The following is an 18,696-nucleotide window of genomic DNA, read 5'->3' as shown; positions in this document are numbered from 1 at the left end:
ACACTGTAATTTTACCTCCGATTTTTCGAACTCTCCGATTTTTCGAACCAATTCTCGTTTCCCATGGAGGTTCGAAAAATCGGGATTCCGCTGTATTGTTGACGTCATTTCCCAGTGGGTACCAGCTTACTCCTGAACAAACAAAATTAAAGCAATTTTCCTTTATGGTTACGGCGTCACCAACGTGAGTGATTTAGGTGATTCTTCGAGAGTGCCGCGGGCTGTCCAAACCATGTGAAAGGCTCCTGCCCGATATCCTAGACAAAACATAAGAAAGGTCAAAACTCATAAGATTATAACGCGATCTTTGTTGGAAGGCGATCAAGTTTGTAGGGTTTTTCTAATCTTTCTGAACTCTGAAAATATTTCAGACTTCTCTCAGCCGTGATCAACACTGTTTACTTCTAATCATTGCCTGCGAGCAGGCTCACCTTTGAGTCACACGCGCGAGCGGCGAAGAGCAAAGCGATCCGGCGGGAAGGAGTCAGGTGAAGAGGTGCCATTTCGTCTGGCGGCTTCGCCGCTCAATTTCGCGCTCGCAGCTACGCCGCGCGCGCTTGTGCTCCAACGTGAGCCTACTCGCAGGCTATTTTAATCACGGCTATGGTGCCGAACTACGACAGTTATTGCTTTCCGCTAACGGCAACAAAACTTAATTATAACTTGCTTGTTTTAAAGAATGCGATCTTTAAAAGTCGAAAAAGGCTGTAATGGAAAAAGACTGGAATAGCCGAAGATGTGGCCGAGATCTCTCGTCTGTAGTCTTTCCTGAACGTGTGTTGATAGATGCCGAAAGGCAAACCTATCTTGAGAAGTTTTTCCAAGAGTAAGTGGTAGTTTCTGAAAAACTATTTGAAATTTACTTTGCGAGTAAAACAATTTCCACTGAACTACCCAAAGTCCACTTGTATGTGCCGATTTACATGTTCCTTTCATGTTTTTGTCAAAACAGGAAGCGCCTGGTCCTCCTGTCACATCCTTACGTTGCTAAGAATATGGAACAAAATAGTAGACTGAACTGCCAGTCCCACCTTTAGCCCAAACTTCCCGTATAAAAAGACGGGGGTGCTCGTCGGAAATTTTGAAAAGAAACCCTAAGAGGTACCAAGATCCTGTTCTGTGGGCGCGGTTTGACATTTTTTTTCTTACATTGCACAGTATCCCCGTCATATTTTTTCCTAAAAGGTCCGACGAGCACCCTCTGATTTTTATATGGCAGCCCCCCTCCGGAATTTCAGCCCAAGAAACGACGCATTTGGACACCTTCAGATAGCTTTTGAGGTCTTTTCCCTCTAAATCGTTGCAATAGATAAGGATCTTGTTTGCGAGAACGTTTTGCGATACAGGCGCAAATCTGTAAAATGAGAGGTGCTGGTACTCGATTTGGCGTCTAACACGTTGTCAATTTTGGGTCTTTTGAAGCGTGCAGCATTGCAGCTGCAAAATACACGTTTGTCAATATATAATTATTCACCGTATTTTCAGATTTTTATGACGTCAGAAGCTGTGCGCATTACACAAATATCGCCACCTTACAACAAAAGGTCAACAGGAAACCATTGTTTATAACACGTCTCAGCTTTAGCGACAGTTTAGTTCGCGTTAGTAATTTAATTATGGAGGAAAGTTGTTCGTGAAAGTTGTGCTGTTTTGTCGGTGAGTATTTTAAAGGATTTTGAAATTTACCTTTCTTAAAATGTGGCTTTAGTATAACGTTTGTACGCAACAAGATACCTCCCTGTGTAAACAGACCTGGTGAAACATGGTCAACTAGGTTTCGATGTACGAAAACTTTGGGATGAGACAGACAAAATTCAATCGGAAAGCTAACGATTTATTCAGGGCTATTTTTTTGTATATTTACGGCAAAACTGTATAATAGAACCGTGTTGCACGGTTGAAATACTACAGACCTTTTAAAATGTATTTCTGTAGATCTGAAACTCGAATTCAGACAATGGTGTGTATCACTTGAAGTGCTATTTAACCAAGTTATCTGGTCCGTTCAATCTGTTGCTTCCATGCCTCTCTTTCATAAAGTTTCCATTATCAAATTTACCCAAAATGAAAATTTGCCATTAATCTGTTTTCGTGGTTTAAAAGGAAAATCTGTGGTCACCATATCGATGACCATCTGTTTACGAATTATTAACAGAGTATCCGTTAAAGAAATATTAAACTTGCAATTTAGAAATACGTGTTCCTATTACATAATAAATTACACGTACGAGCTGAAAGAAATAAATCACCCACCCCCCTCCTACCCCGCCGGCCTAATTGATACCCTTCTACAGATAAACATTAAAAGTTTGAAGAACTAATGTAGTTTAATGTCAGAACAAAAGCTTGAAATGTTTGTTTGTGTTGGTAACAAAAAGTAAATCAACAACGGTTGTGTAATAACATGGTTCTCTGACACTTCTGACGTAAAATGGTAAGAATACACAATTTCCGGGACGATCTCAACATTCTTCAGCAACTAAACAGGAGAGAGAGAGAGAGAGAGAGAGAGAGAGAGAGAGAGAGAGAGAGAGAGAGAGAGAGAGAGAGAGGACCCGCTCTAATCTGGTTAGCCAACGCAAAACTTGTTCTCTTTTTTAGGGTCCACAGGTTTTGTTCAATGATGGAAAATTATTCACCAGCGTTATGTAGAATTATTTATCTGCTGCTGTTGCTTATTGTCACACAACGCGTCGAGAATACAAGTATTGGGGGAGATATCACTGTCGACACCACTCTATCACTGAACGAGTCAGCTTATGTTGTATATCAAGACCTTGTTATAGCTGGGAACGCCACTTTAACTATAGAACCAGGAGTTCAGTTGCACTTTAAAGCTGGAGTTGCTTTACAAGTTAAAGGCTCTCTGCAAGCAAACGGAAACTCGAATGGCAGAATCGTCTTCAGCAAAATACCAACAAACAGTTCAGTAAATGTGGACGAATTGAACGTTACGGCGCCTTATAATAATGGAAGTCGCCTTGTTGGCGGGAAAAATTATCGAGTTGGTCGCCTCGAGATTTTTCTAAGAGGTCAATGGGGAACTGTGTGTCATGACTCGTTTGATATCAACGATGCTCGGGTAAGTTGAATGCGTGATTCGTATGTAATTTCTCCTTACACCATCGATACAATGACTAGCATGTAGGTTAGGAGAAAAAGATAATTGAACATTGTGCTATGCAACAGTTATGGACATCTTAAAGTGTAGTCCTTTAGTAGCTCCTGAGAAAACTAAATTTAGGCAAACAATACTAATACGTATACAAGGGAAATATCAAATGCAAAGATGCCCACGTTGGTAACAAAGTCTACAAGACCCACCGTGCTGCGGGAAATGTTTTGCGGGAGTTTAATTTTGCCGATCGGTAATTTTCTGTATTCTGCGGAAAATAATTTTTACGATTGTGAAAGACTGGGTTTTCGAGCTGGGTATCAATTTCAGAAAGTCGCGTTTATTTGAAATACAACATTTTCGGCGGTTTTTTAATATTACGCTACACGGTAATCAGTCACTCCATTACAATTTCGTTTTGCCCTTTCTGTAAACTTTGAGCAGCAAATCTCTTCAACAAGATTCTACATCTGGGGTCTGTCTGTGGAATAATTTTTTCGCGGAGAAAATTTTTGCGGGAACTTTATGTGCGCAAGAACTTTTTTTTTTTTTGCAAAAATCGCAAAAATTTCGTGCAATACGTAAGCGACACTGGGGCGCAAAAAGGACAGATCGACAGAGATTTATATTTGAAGTGTACATGGAACAAGTTATTAGTCGGACTGATGTATTGTGTAACATAATTAAATAGCTGTGGTCTACCGAACTGCCTTATTTTATAATCCATTCTGCCTACTACATCTATAACATGAACATAGCAGCGACTAGGGTTTATTTCATAGCAGCAATTCATTGCCCACATACCGAAGTCGAGGAGGAGGAGGGGAAAGTAACAGCACGTTTAGGGATAGGGGGAGAGGGTGGTGGTTAGGTGCAAAAGGCTTTTGTACATTATGCTAGCATTTTTTCGAGCATTTTAGTGAAGCAAAAGCATTAACCATTATTCGAGCATTTTAGTAGCATTTTCCCGGAAAATTAATATTTTTTCCACAGAAAATAGGAATAAAAACGATTTTTTTATGAGAAAATGAAGACTAAACCTAGCCTCTTCACGTAAGTATCACTGAAAGGGGAGAAAGGATTAACAGAACAACAGATCATTTAGAGAATTATCCTTTGGTTTGTTAAAACTATAGATCGTTGTCACGCAACGTCATCAAATTCCAAAATCCAAAACTAAAGAGCCACGAAAATTTTAACCCTCATAAGACATAAGGGGATCTAAACTTATTTCTGTTTACAACTTTTCAGCTCAATAGCGTGCTTGGTTTGGAAACCAGCACCGTTTGAAGTTCAGAGTTTATGGCGGTGCGTGAAATACCGTTCCGATCGCGTTTGTGGAAAAATATACACTTATCCAGTGATTTTTAGCCTTTTTAGGCATTAAAGTGTTAGGTTAAGTGCCTGTGTAAATGTTTGTGGGTTCAGTTCAGATAATCAGTCGCCTAGATAGCCAAAGTAAGTTCCAGATGTTTGCACTATTTTCCGGCCGCCATTTTGGTGGAGCACAGAGCTCCACCAACATGGCGGCTCCATACTGGGCTCTGTAAATTTGCGCAAAACATTTCGACGAATATCTGAAGTTTGGGAAAACGCAGAGACCCACAACTTGGAGAAATGTCTTCTCTACCTGTCTCCTATAATATCAAAATTTCTTGACTTTATCAACAGAATAGTTTTCGATTTATTTTTTCGTTGCGTGACAGTGAAAGCCATCTATACATTCGTTGTTGTAAACTTATTATAAAAAGGACACGTTTTTGTTCAGCACTCTAAATAAAAAATTTGGAACTCTTTGTATGAGCATTTACCGAGCATTTAGTGACCTTTTGGGGGGGAAACCGAGCATTTTAGTGCAAAAATGGAACATTAAGATGGAGCATTTTAGTGGGGAAATAAAAGCATAACGTACAAAGGCCTCTAGAGCAAGCTCTTAGTTGATCGAAAACTAGATTAACACTGACTGGGCCTATGAGATGTTGTTTGGCTTTTGAAAGACGATAAAAGAAACTAACTTTTTATGTTTATTTTGTGTTTGATTATCTCAGGTTGCTTGCAGACAGCTGGGTTTCTTGGGAGTCAAAAGGTACTACACACACGGCAGGGGAACCGGGCCTACTTGGTTGGACAAGGTAGACTGCAAGGGGACTGAGGAGAGTTTGCTGGATTGCAAACATCCGGGAATCGGAGTTGAAAATTGTGGTAAGGCAAACAGGAAAAGAGGGCGACTAGCAGTAGATTAGAGAAACGGAATTGATATAATGCGCGCTATCAAGAGAAGATGATCTTAGGGAAGGGCCGTCACCTATAAACTTTATAACATTTCGTCACAAAAGGAGGAACAGTTAGCCAACCACGATTCCAGTCTTTTTCACCTCTGCTTCGCTTGTCGTCGATTCGGGGAGAATTCCCTCCTCAGCGACAAGGGAGGCAGAGGAGAGAGAGCCTGGGATTGAACTTGGGAGTTAGAAAGGTAAAGCTTAACGCTAGCCATGCATGATTTATTTCATAAGTTTTTCAAATTAGTACCTTGTGTTTTTCTTTGACGCGTTACTACGTAACCTTTGATGTATTTTTAAATTCTCTCCTCCTGTTTGCTTGGAAGAATGTAGACATTGCAAGGCTATATTCCACGAGCAATTGTTGTGCTATTTAAGCATTCTAAGCTATTTTCTTTTAGCTCATTCTGAGGATATTGGAATAGAATGTCACAGCTTAGCAAAGTTACTATCAAGCAAAGTTTACTGGATGGGAATAGATTTTTCCAGCACACAAAAGACTTCATCTCTTCAATATGTGGACGTGTTCCAGGCCTATGAAGCCATCAAGGGCGGGGAATACCTACCAGACCTTGACCATGTGACAGTAAAAAGCGCTGTATATGGAGTGAGATCTGACAAAATCAATTCTCCACTGACCATAAGTGACAGCAGCATCAGAGACAACCAATACGCAGGAATCCAGATTAAAGGCAAATCAAAGGTACTGACGATTCAGAACACGTCAGTGTGCAACACAACAAGTGGAGATGGGCTGTCCTATGGCCAAATAATTCCTGATCCAGTGGATTTTTGCTCTGTAGATGTGAATGCTACCACATTCCCGATCAATTTGCAGGCCTTTGGCAAAGCAAGAACAAATGTTGAATGTACCAAGGTAAAACGCTTTAATTGCTATTTTTTAATATACTAAAGCAAAGATACCGGGATAAAAAAAAATGTCCATTAAACCCTTTTCTTATAACCTTTAGGTTTGAAGCAAGTTTGAGGGAAAATGTAACCAATTCTTCGATTTGAAGCATTTTCAAGCCCTAAAAAGAATTCTGACCTTTTTTCAAACAGATTGTTAGAACTCAGCCAGGAAGACATCTGGTCGTGCATTATCAATTCATAACTGGCGAAACGTTTGAGCTCCATGTGCATGACGGGGCCACGATCAATGGCGCTCGACTCACGCTCGTAAACCAATGGACAGGTGTCAATCAGGCTGTCATGCCATCCTCAAGCTCTGGTCACGAACTCTACATAAAGTTTCGATTCAGTGCGGGATACAAAGATACAAGACTAAAATTCCTGATCACGGATGATCAAGGTAGGAAAAATATTACTGTGTTATAGCTAGAAGCTGAGGAACACTTTGAACCCGAAAAGTTAATGACGCAAAGTAAATTGAATTTAATCATGCGTCCTGTTTTCACATTTTCGAAGTCCTCATTCTTTTCTGCCTATACTCCGCGATTAACTAAAAAACACTTTGTCAGTGTAGGGTATTAAATTGATAAAAAGCAAAGAAAAAAAACTTTGTGCAAAAGCAAAAACAGGTAGTGGACAAGAGTTTACAAACTCGAACACCCTTACATAATCATCACGGCTGCCGTCGACTAGCCATGTGATGTGTTTTTATTATATGGCTAGCTAGCTCCGTGAGCGGGCAAGATGAACCAAATCCTGCGCTGTGATTGGCTACCCGAGCGGGTAAGATAATACTATCTTGCCCGCTCGGGATTACCCGCTGCGTCTCGCAAGAAAAAAGTGTTCCTTCTGCATATAACAAATCCTTTATTGACCAAGCTTGGTCAAGCTATCTTATCAGATAGCTGATAAGAGAGAAAGTCCCCCTTCTACCGCAAAAGAAAGAAGGACACAAAGGTTAAGTTAATTCATTATTACTTCACGATTCTTTCTCTTCCTAGATGTTTCCTCTCTCGTGATAGCCAACAGCACGTTTAATGATAATCATGGGAAAGGCGTATCCTTAAAAGACTTTACAGGAAAGCTGACGATTTCCTCAACTGAGGTCTTTCGGAATAAAGGAGAAGGCATGACTGCTCAACGTATTTCTGGAGAAATAGCAGCTACTAGCGCTCGCTTTATTAACAATAGCGCCAACGGTCTCGCAATCCTTGATAGCAGTTTCATATCATGTAGTATTCACGGACTGTCTACCAAAGGAAATGTACGTAATGGAGTATATTTTCAGCGTGTTGCATTTAGAAGTAACGTTTCGGACTCTGTATTCGATAGTAACGAACTCCAAGGATTTGCGATTACTAATGGAGCCGGTGAAATTCACTTCCGAAATATCAGTGCGGTTTTGAACACATACAGCGGGGTTCGAATTTACGATGGCAAAGTGTCGTCTTACTTCGAATCTTCAAATTTGTCCAACAACAGAGAAGACGGTTGCTGCATATCAAACCAAGTTGGATCTCATCAGTTCTTTAACTGCACGGCAAATTCAAATCTGAGGCACGGACTTAGCTTATTTGACGTGAGAACTACCGATCAGTACGCTCCACCAAGGCACCAGTTTACGCATTTTAGTTTGGAAGAGAACACAATAACTGACAATAGTCAATATGGAGTCAAACTAGGCCCGGAGTGTCAGTATTGGAGTGATTCAGTCGTCAACGTTACTATGGCAATCAGCAAGAACCAGATTGCACGCAACAACAAAGCAGGCATCTTCTTGTCCCCAGACTCCTGCTGGTGGAGCTCTTCCTCGTTGAGACCGAGAAGACTGGAAACTATTGTTACTAACAACTATTTTGAACAGAACAAAGGGAATGCATTTTACGTTTACTGCACTGGTTTTCTTGGCTTGGATGCTGTTATCGAGTCAAACACCTTCATGAACAACACGGATAAAGTACTGACTTTGTTGGACAATAACAACTGTGGCGCAAACTACAAAAGTAACCTTGTTAACGTGAAAATAGACAAAAACATCTTCATGAAGAACCGCGCTGAGAACGTTTTATATATCGACTACAGTTCGTTTCCCGAAACGCGTCATGCCATCGTGAGAAACAATACTTTTGAAGACAACGAGGTCGCCCCAAAAGACCTTTTTCCAACATTTTTTCGAAGGTCTACAACTCGGGCAGTTATTGTTCTTAAAGAAGGTACTTTCAATTTGCGTGAAAACATCTTAGAAAATGCCGGCTTTGCTTTCCAGCTCTCTACTCTACGTCATGCTCACCGACGAGTTATTGATGCTGAATTCAACTGGTGGGGAACGGCAAAGGAATGCGAAATCGTGGACAGAATCTTTGACTTCCAACACAGAGTACAACTGTCTCCAGTGGATTTCTTCCCTTACCTTCTATCTTCGATAAAGACGAGAGCCATTAATTCAAGCATAGCAAGATCATTCTGCTTTTTCAAAGGTGCAAGTATCGGTGGAATTCTAGATAGACCACTGGCCTTATCAAGCGCTGTCTCATCTTACCAAGTTCGGGATGACATCATCATCCTTACTAATGGATCGTTGTCCATTCCAAAAAATGTGACGCTACAGTTTCCTTCCAGGTCAGCAATAGTTGTACATGGAAGGCTTCTTGCCGATGGAACAGAAAACGAAAAAGTGAGGCTTATCAAGAAACTTCACCAAGGAAGATTCCGTTTGGGTGGGGGGCCTGGGCCGTGGGAGGGTAGAGTGGAATTTTTAGTCAGTGATACCTGGTGGCCGATGTGTTTGCCATACTGGACATCGTTCACCAACGAAGGTAAAATCATTTGCCAACAACTCGATCTCTACTATCATACCTACAGGGTACATTTCCCTCCTGCAGAGGGACCTGGATTCGTCCACAATGTTCGTTGTGACCCGAACGTCGATGGGGATATAATGAACTGCAGTGCAAATACCTGGAGTTATGGACCAAAGTGTTCGGGATATACGACATTCGTCTACTGCCAGCATTACAACTGGGCGGGACTTCATCTGGCGATGACAAACCATAAAAGTTCATTGAAACACCTGGAAATCCACGATGCTGGCTACGCCTATCGCAGTGATATCCAGATTCCTGGCGCAGCTCTCAAGGTCGATCTGTTTCACCACAATATAAGCAATATTTTCATAAACAATTCAGTGGGTATTGGCATGCAAGTGGTATATCAAAGCGTGTTCCACAACCAGTCGTTGATGCCGCATTCTGCTGTATCAAACACTAAATCTCACGGTGTCCTCTCACGGTCTCCTTCGCTTGCACTTACAGACGTAAACTTGACGAGAAACGACGTCAATGGTTTCATTTATGAAAGTACCTGGGATAAAATAAACACGTTCACTGCTGAAATGGCCAGCCTTGATGTGTACAAGACTTTCCACGTTTGCTCAGGGAAAAGAACGTTTCTTGCTGGGGACAAAGTATTCCACTTCACCTTGGAGAAATTGGAATATAGCTCGGACCTGAGGTGTCAACACCTCATGGAAACAGAGCCAGGTTATAAACTTGTTATTCAGGATCTGTATTACATATCTTCGTACAGCTACAGCCATTTCGCGCATGTGTATGACGGTGCAAGTACATCAGTTGGTTCGCCATGGAAGATGGAATCTTTACAATGGAAGGATCGTCCTGCCTTCATCTCGACCAAATCATCAATTGTGTTTGATCTCTACAAGCGCAACAGCATAAATCTTGCGATCAACTTTTTGGTATATACAGTAAGAGGTTAGTAATAATTCGTTGATTTCCTGAATTTTGTTTAACTGTCACTGACCACATGTTAATACAATTATTAATCCTGAGCTGTGTCTCAAAACAGTAGTTGGCACCGTCTTGGCTGAATTCCCCCCAATCATCCCACATAAATGTATTTCTGTATCTGGGATCAACGTCTGCCCCGTGGCCGCCCTTACCAGGTTTTTTTTTTCAATGCTGAGGCAAGTTGATAGGAACGCTTCTTAACGTCGCTACGTTCTCAAATTAATATTTCCCTGCATTTTGCTAGACGAACAGGACAATGCTTTAAAATGAAAGGCGATCCTGGCATACTTACATAAACGATTGGAAAAGTTAAGGTTACGTACTCAAGTCCTAACTGATGTACTAAGGATTTATTTCCATTTTTCTTTTCTATAGAGAGTGAGCAACTTAATTACTTCGGTGGAGAAATCAGTATATCTCAATCGAAGATTACCAACAGCCAAAAAGGAAGTATCCTGATTGGAGGAAACGAGTTGAAATCTCTCAGTATTACTGAAACGGACATTACCAACTCCAAGGAATTCGGAATAAAACTTATGCCTCGTGGCATCGAGGAAGTTAAACTCACCTCATTAGCTCTTGAACAAAACAAGCAAGGAATTGTAGTAAATCCCATGTACTCAGGTTCGAAAGAATTTACGATTGAGAACTGTGCAATCAATGGATCACAGCATCAAGGCATGTATATCTACTCGGACGTCAAGAGCACAATCCGCATTTTAAACTCAACTGTCACGAACGGTGAGGGCCGGGGTCTCCATATCGAAGGACATTATCGACAAATGGATTTGAGCTTGTTCGTCAGTGGCAGTACATTCGCTTGGAACGAGAAGGGAGCCATAAGCTGCAGCAACAATTATAGAAACGTACCTGTCACCATGCGATTCGAGTCGAACAACTTCTTTCGCAACCAGGGACCCACTGTTGAAATCCTCTCTGGAACTGAAAGAGTAAGGTGGGTGTTCCTCAATAACACTTTCAGTGAAAACCGAGGCTTTTCTGTCATCACCACGGGAACTTACTATTTCTATGGTTCGCAGTACAGACCAAACGTGATTGTCAGTGGCAATAGGTTCTTGACCAATCAGTGTCCAGATAAGGCAGTGATTGACATTCGCAGGGAAGCAAGTAGTTTTATTATAGAAAACAACGATTTCGAGTTCAATTCAGGGTGTTGTGTGCTTCTTGAAGGTACAGCTGCATATGTTCCGATTTCCATAGCCGATAACGTGTTTAACGAGAATGATTGCGGGGACAGGAGTGTGGTAGAAGCCCTGCGCTTGGACCAACAAGCTAAGTTTGCAAACAACACTTTCACCCAAAACAGGGCCGGTAGTGTTTTCTTGCTTCAAGTCGTACATAACCACCAACCAACTGCTCAAAAGGAAGAGTTGACGTTCAAAAACAACACTCTATCCAAAAACACTCCTTATAACTCAGCGCAGTCGTCAACTGCAGCTGATTCGTGCACTGTAATCATTTCCGGCATCTTGTATCACAAAGAAACAGAGTTGCGCTTTAACAAATTTAATAACACCAAATACCAAAGGGAGCTTTGTGTCTGGGTTCCTGCCATTTCTCCGCGTGACATTGTGAGCGTGACACACAACTGGTGGGGAACTGCAGTCGGAAGTCAAGTGCGTGACAGGATAAGAGATTTTGATGACAATTACGATTTCGCTATCGCCGATGATTGGCCTTTCCTTCTAAGTGATGATGACCCAACTTCAACTGTGGTTGAACAGCACGATTTTAATCAGCATGGAAGCCTTCTTTCAGGAAGACTGTTCGCGTCCATAACACTGAAACTTTCCCAGAGCCCGTATAGCGTGACATCAGATTTGACTGTTCTAGATAACGTCACGCTAACCGTAGAGGCAGGTGTCACGGTTAAAGTAAGCCCTGGAATGAGCATACTTGTTGCTGGGGCGCTCAAAGCTCACGGAACACTTGAAATGCCAATTGTCTTCACAGTAAATGGACCTGCAAGTAGTAATAACGATTCACATTTACCTGTGAGACTTGTGGATGGAGAGTTTCCATGGGAGGGGAGGGCAGAAGTGCTTCACGAGGGCTCTTGGAAACAAGTGTCTGCTTCTAGCAGCACCCCTTTGAGGAACATCACAGAAGTTGCATGCAGACAGCTTGGATATGGTCCACCAAATGTTACCGAGGAGAACTCAGATGTCTTCAGACGGAATTTAAACGACACGTGGCTAATGGAATTACATTGCTATGGTCACGAGACATTTCTACACGAATGCCTCTATAAGCAGCGAGCGTTCAACCATAGCAGTGCCTTTGCGGTTGTGAAATGTCATGGTACACCCTGGGGAAATATCCGTTTTATATCCCCCAGAGAAACGAACGGGTCCCGTGAGCAGTCCATATTGGATCACGTGGAGTTTTCACACTGTGGTTATCGCCATGGAATGGCTGTCCCAGCAGTAGAAGCGGTAATCAATGTGCCAAAATTGGAATCCGTCACGATTAGAAATTGTACATCCGGGGGCTTACGAATTCACTTCCCAGGAACTGATGTACATCTAAATAACAGCAAGTTTGTTAACAGTGCAGAATCCGGAATAACCTTTTTACAAACACACCGCAACATTCTGGTGGAGAGTTCGGAATCATCAGGAAACCAAAGAGGTATTTCCTTTGAGGAAGGAAATGCAGAAAACCTCCCTCGAGTCCATTATGGACGAGCATTTCTATGCAATGCGGAAAAGGTTGTCAATGTTACGAATCAAGCACTTCTTTATTTCGACATCCCGAGGCTGCAGAACACAATGGCGACGGACAATTGTGAGAAAGTTTTAACCGTACCCAAGGGTCAAGGAATCAAGTTGACCCTGTTATACTTCAAGGGTTCTCAGAGGTTGATGGTCTATGACTCCACCCACACTGTCAATTTGATCGTGGACAGGTCAAACAATGACATAACAGCTCTTGTTCATAAAGAGTTATTTATCCCACATGATATAATTTTGCTGAAGTGGAATGGTGACGTGGACTCTAAAGTGGTTATTCAAGTGGAGGACATAAATATTAGTGGTGAGTACATCTCTTTATGATTTTTCCCAAGATGTCAAATAATGATGCAGATGTCTACGCTTGCAACGTAAGAACCAATTTCAAGGTTTTAAACGAACACGGAAACGGAGTTAAAACTAATAGATATCTTAGATAATACATAGCTTTGGTTCTAAAGAATAAGAAAATAGAAGAACTTCTGATCTGAATTTGGTGCTTACACACGCTAAACCAAACTGGGTTTAATCAGAGTAAATGGTGCGTCTGCCTCGGCCAGATCCTTGCTAACATCTGCGGTGTGCTAAGGTTATACACGGTCTCGGTGAAGGCTGTCAAGAGTACCACGAACATCACCGAAAAACTTGGTTTATGAACGTTACTTAATAATATGAAATTTTATTTCAAACTCGTTAGATAAGTTTAACTATAAGCACCAACATATCCTTAATTATAAGGATGTCATTGGTTGTAATGAAAGTACAAATATACAAGGAGAAGCAAAGGAAAGATGTATTTCCGGTATTTTGTGGACCTTGCAGATAACGTTTCTGTTGTTCCTTTGCAGATGCGCCTTGTACCTTCGAGCTGGACTTTTGTGGCTGGGAGACATTTGACAACATGACCATCAATGGCCTCCAAGTCACGAGAACATGGAGAATAGCTCGGCATACATGGCCAGATGCCGCAAATGACTATTCTTACTTTTATTCAAACGGTACGTTTTTTTTTACAATGTGATGCCAGCTAAATATATGAGTTTCAACTGATATATACCTATTTGAAAAGCATCTAGTAGCGGAGATCTTGTGTGTTCTTTGCACCATGCGTCGGATTTCCTATTTAGCTCTATTTCGTGGGAGAGACTTTTGGGAATGGCGGGTGAAGGATAAAGGTTTTCAGTCCTCTTAGCAGTTTATTTGCGTAGTGAGACATCGAAGATATTGTGGATAATTTCTCCACGTCGGCATACGCTGACATTTATGTGTCACAAAATTCAGTAAATAATCTGGTGACAGGTATTTTCCTTGGCTGCTTTTGACAACTCTTTCTAGGCCATGGGCTCCTCCACTGAGAAAGAAGTGAAATTTGAAACTCTTTTCCCCATTTCAGGAAAACGTCTTTTGATCGGTAATGACCAGTGGCCAACAGTTGACGGGCGTGCAGCGATCATCAGCCCTCCAATCACCAAACTGTCCAAGTTATGCTCTCTTGTGTTCTTCTACCGCGTGGTAAAACAAGGAAGAGCTGGACTGTCACTCTACATACAAACAGGTAAGTCAAGTATATGACTGGTTTTCTGTTCCGCCGTCTAGTAATATAAGGTTTTAAATGGTAGCTAGGGAAGTACAATTTCTTGCATACACCTTTACACCAGTGCTATTTAGCGATTGAGGTAGACTACTATTAAAAGAACTTTTTCACTGAAAAGAGCAGATTTTAATCGTCAGAATGGGACTACGATATTGAATAATCTCTGGTATAGCAAGGACATTCAAAGTTTTTGCTTCACGCCTGTCTTTATAACCTTATTTGATTATCTATGAAAATTACTTCTCATCATTCCACAGGAACGTATCCCAACATTGAACAGAAGTTAATCTGGGAAGGAAAAAATATCGAGGTATCAAGTTGGAGAAAAGTGATTGTTGAACTTCCTAATGACGTCGATGAGTATAGACTGCTGTTCGAAGGCGAATATAACAAGACTACAAACTATTGGACGAGAAACTTTGTGACTATTGACAATTTAGAACTACGAAGCTGTTATCAAAAAGGTAAAACTATTACCAGCAATTCCTTATCATTTGCAGGACAAACTTACCACACTCTTTTTGTTCAGGGTCATTCGTTACCCAAACCTACCTCAGAACCTGAACGAATCGACCACACCCTCTATATTACTTGCGTAGCGAGTCGGTGTACGTTGAAGTGCTCAAATGTGACGTTGGTTCATACACTTTCTCCCGACGTGAGGTCCAGTAGACAGTTATCTTCAACCATTTTCCTGTGTCCAATCAAGTCAAATGCTGGAAGAGTCAAATTAAGGTTGAATACCATACCTAGTTCCAAGATACAAGACAGGATTTTTTTTTTTTTTTGCGTTTATTATAGTTACCAACACTGGTCTCTTTCGTTACCATTCCCTTACTAATTTTTTTTGCTTGTTTGTCGTTAAGAGGTTACATGCTATCCTTGAGACAAATTTCGTGTTTTGGAATCTAACCATTTTTTTTCTGCAGAACACCGCATTTTCAACAGTGTACTCAGTAACAACATCCACCAAGCAATAAGCTACATGTCTGTGTCCGATGGAAGCGATAAGCGACCTTGCTTTACCACCGAACGTTGTAAAATCACTGACACACCTGCATCTCCATTAAACGTGCCTCAAAAGAGCGCTATTTTCTTGGAAATCCAAGACAATAATTTTACGCTCACCAACAACTTCATCTCTGACAACCGTTTGGGTGGAATTCAAGCGCAATTGGGACGAAGCAACGGAACAAGCTTACCAAGAAGCTTAATATACGGCAATACGTTCATCAGTAATGCAAACGGTACGGTACTCATAGAAGAAAGGAAAGAAGTGAAACCCAATAACAGCTTTGTTTACATTGTGGACAACGCGTTTGGAAGTAACAAAGGTCATGGTAGCACCATTAAGCTTTCTGAAACGCAGAGTGAAATCGTCAACAACGTTTTCTACAACAACTCAGGATTACACTCCATTGAGTACGACTTTTCCAGTGTTTGGTCCAAAGAACAGAAGTGCGAGTTAAACACCTTCTATCTTAACAAAGGTCTTGGCGAAAACTACGGTATAACTATCGTGTCTAACGGACCAATGAAATATCACAGCAACAGCGTGAAGAATCCCTCCAACCTTTACGAGTTTAGTTCAACGACACAAGCGGCTTTTGACCCGATTGATGCTGCACGGAATTGGTGGGGCGTTGGGATAGAGCCTTCGGTTGGTTCACGAATTTATGAGAAAGAGGACGACTACAGACTGGCCGCAGTGGAATATAAACCTTTCAAAAAGCTTCCGCCGAGAAACATCTTATCCAGTGAGTACAATGGAAAACAAAATATAAAAAAAAAAATTAAACTAAGGAAACCCATGCCATTTAAACTAAGGAAACCCTCATAACCAGATTAGTGTTCGAATTACTACTACTACTATTATTATTATTATTAGTATTAGTATTAGTATTAGTATTAGTATTAGTATTAGTATTAGTATTAGTATTAGTATTAGTATTATTAACCGACCTGAATTACAGTTAAACGCTCTTGTTCACGTTATTTTGTAGTTGGCTGTCCTGCTGACTGGCTGAACGTAGAATCAATGTGTTTTGTGTTTAGAGGTGGAAGTAGGACTCTAAACAAAGCTAGGGATTATTGCCAGGTATGTAATTCAACAAGCTGTTGGTTGCTTCAGAGAATTCCTGACCAACGTAATGTTTTCGTTTAGTACTGATGTTCAATTTGGTGCTGTCGCGTTTCTTTCTTTCTGCAGTGTTAGAAAATGACCCCTTTGCAGTGGTGCAAAAATATTGGAATAAAAACTTTTTGACGAAAACTGTTAGAAATATCAAATCTCGACATAAGGCTACTATCAGCTTTTAGTATAGATCTACTAGCGTTCTATCATGAATGCCGTTCTCTGATTGGCTACGCTACCCACTATCTATTCTATGATAGATGGTGAGTAGCGTAGCAGTGTGCCCTTGTTAAGAAAATGACGGCCGCTTCTTTGCGTTTCCGAAGTGTTGTGTGAATAGGATTTAGATAGAGTTTTTAACGACTGGTAGATTTATACTAAAACAATTAAATTATTCGCTCTGGATTTCAATGCGCGATAGTTGACCCGGGCTGCGCCCTCGTCAACTATCACGCGATAAAAATCTCGAGCTCATAATCTAATCGTTTAATATGTTACCTCAAGCTCATACCGGAATCATTTCTCGTCGTCGTATCTTCTGACGTTTGTATTTTACTTGTATTTAAGTACTACGGAGGACATGTGACATCGCCTTCTATACCAGATGATATGGAATTTATCAATATGGCGATACAGGCATCAAGACCAGATGGAAAACCACCTGTACCTATATGGGTGACAACGGAAAATGACTTGGTATGCAGTTACATTAAAACCAGAGAGTTACAGAGTCTGTAGGTAAACCTAAAAGGTGACGAAGGCAACTAAGAGCACAAAAGTAAATGCTGATTGGCCAAAAGGACACCATTTCACCCAGTTTTTATTCACTTTTTGTTTCCAGGAAGAGGAGAGCGGTGGCGAACGAACAAGTCCTCAGTGTACAGTGATGACACACAACAGAATTCAAAAAGTAGTCTCGTGCAACAGTCTTTATCCTTTTGTCTGCACAAGAATAGCTGGTAAGTCATATGTGATGAGTACATTTCTTGTACTTCTGGATGATTAAACATCAAAGAATAAGTTTACATGGGCACCAACAATGAGTGATCTTCATGGCACCTGTCTCTTTTAGTTATCCGCTGTCCAAATGGTTGTTTTCACAACGGCGACTGTGTTGGTGCCACATGCTTCTGCTATCGAGGCTGGACTGGACGCGACTGTTCTCAGTTTCACTGTAATGACGTGCACAACTGCTCTGGCAATGGGCAATGTGTGGGACCAAATGTGTGCAAATGTACACCAGGATTCATTGTAAGTTTTGCACTCTAGTAAGATAAGCTTAGCTATAAACAATAGAATTTCTGATTACTTATTCTTGTTTTTGCTCTACCTTGTCCTACACATTATCTTCTTTGTGCTTATTAATTGTTGTTGACAGTGCTTACGTCTCAAGAGTAAGTCAGGCATATTTACCTAGAGGGCCAAGGCACCAAGTGGTTAGAGAGAAGTTAGTTTTGTATTCTGAGTGCAAGCCCTGCATACCACAACTCCAAGACTTCAGTCGTATTATGGACTTAGTAAACTGGTCCACCTCCACAACGTTTTCACTATGTTGTATTTATTTGCAGTATTTGATTCAAATTTAATGTAGGTGCAGTGCTACTTGAATGGATAATTAACACAGAACAGAACCATGCAATCAGACCGAGATTCTACTTCCCTTGCTAAACAAAGCACTTATTCCCTCTCAGGGTCGAGGCTGTTCCTATTCCTACTGTACCAAGTTTCACCGCTGTTCGACTTGTTCGCAGGACTCAGCATGCGGCTGGTGCGACAGCTCACAACAATGCATGCCGGGTACCTCTGTTGGGCCTTACGCCAAGCAGTGTCCAGACTGGTTTTACTATACTTGTTACACTATTGGTAGCGTTAACCATTGTTCCAACAAAATACAGGTAAATGTATGTGCTTATTGACGATTCGGACTCGGGAAAGAGGTCAAGAAATTGGCATTTTAAGGAGGCAATCAAAGATGATGTAAAGATTACCAATGAAAATGTTCATATGGGTATCCCTAATTTCATCAATAGTGGGTTGATCTGTGTTTGTTAGTAAAAAGGGGCATTAAATGAGCAGTGAGAAATATTATTGGTCGACATCGAT

The 18,696-nt window shown here is 41.1% G+C and overlaps 1 protein-coding gene across 2 annotated transcripts in view; it reads left to right on the top strand.

The window, feature by feature from the left end:
* The first annotated feature begins 1,560 nt into the window (after positions 1 to 1,560).
* The window catches only part of LOC110044851 (uncharacterized), a 35,603-nt gene continuing 18,467 nt past the window's right edge, over positions 1,561 to 18,696 (top strand). Inside the window, exons 1-16 of one of the 2 annotated variants that reach the window (XM_089281177.1) lie at positions 1,561 to 1,656; positions 2,602 to 3,082; positions 5,164 to 5,317; positions 5,796 to 6,271; positions 6,457 to 6,706; positions 7,308 to 10,076; positions 10,488 to 13,169; positions 13,714 to 13,863; positions 14,259 to 14,420; positions 14,717 to 14,923; positions 15,389 to 16,216; positions 16,463 to 16,557; positions 17,161 to 17,289; positions 17,435 to 17,552; positions 17,666 to 17,844; positions 18,285 to 18,488. In XM_089281177.1, the coding sequence (XP_089137303.1) occupies positions 2,621 to 3,082; positions 5,164 to 5,317; positions 5,796 to 6,271; positions 6,457 to 6,706; positions 7,308 to 10,076; positions 10,488 to 13,169; positions 13,714 to 13,863; positions 14,259 to 14,420; positions 14,717 to 14,923; positions 15,389 to 16,216; positions 16,463 to 16,557; positions 17,161 to 17,289; positions 17,435 to 17,552; positions 17,666 to 17,844; positions 18,285 to 18,488 (8,865 nt within the window). In that variant the 5' untranslated portion in view covers positions 1,561 to 1,656; positions 2,602 to 2,620. Of the gene's footprint in view, positions 1,657 to 2,525; positions 3,083 to 5,163; positions 5,318 to 5,795; positions 6,272 to 6,456; positions 6,707 to 7,307; positions 10,077 to 10,487; positions 13,170 to 13,713; positions 13,864 to 14,258; positions 14,421 to 14,716; positions 14,924 to 15,388; positions 16,217 to 16,462; positions 16,558 to 17,160; positions 17,290 to 17,434; positions 17,553 to 17,665; positions 17,845 to 18,284; positions 18,489 to 18,696 lie in introns of those variants that run through there. The other variant, XM_089281176.1, reaches the window with a different exon arrangement.

This window comes from Orbicella faveolata, unplaced genomic scaffold (genome assembly GCF_042242905.1).
Source record: "Orbicella faveolata isolate gen_17 unplaced genomic scaffold, um_ofav_v1 contig_48, whole genome shotgun sequence".
Lineage (NCBI taxonomy): Eukaryota > Metazoa > Cnidaria > Anthozoa > Scleractinia > Merulinidae > Orbicella > Orbicella faveolata.
This window is presented reverse-complemented; position numbering and strand designations above follow the sequence as displayed.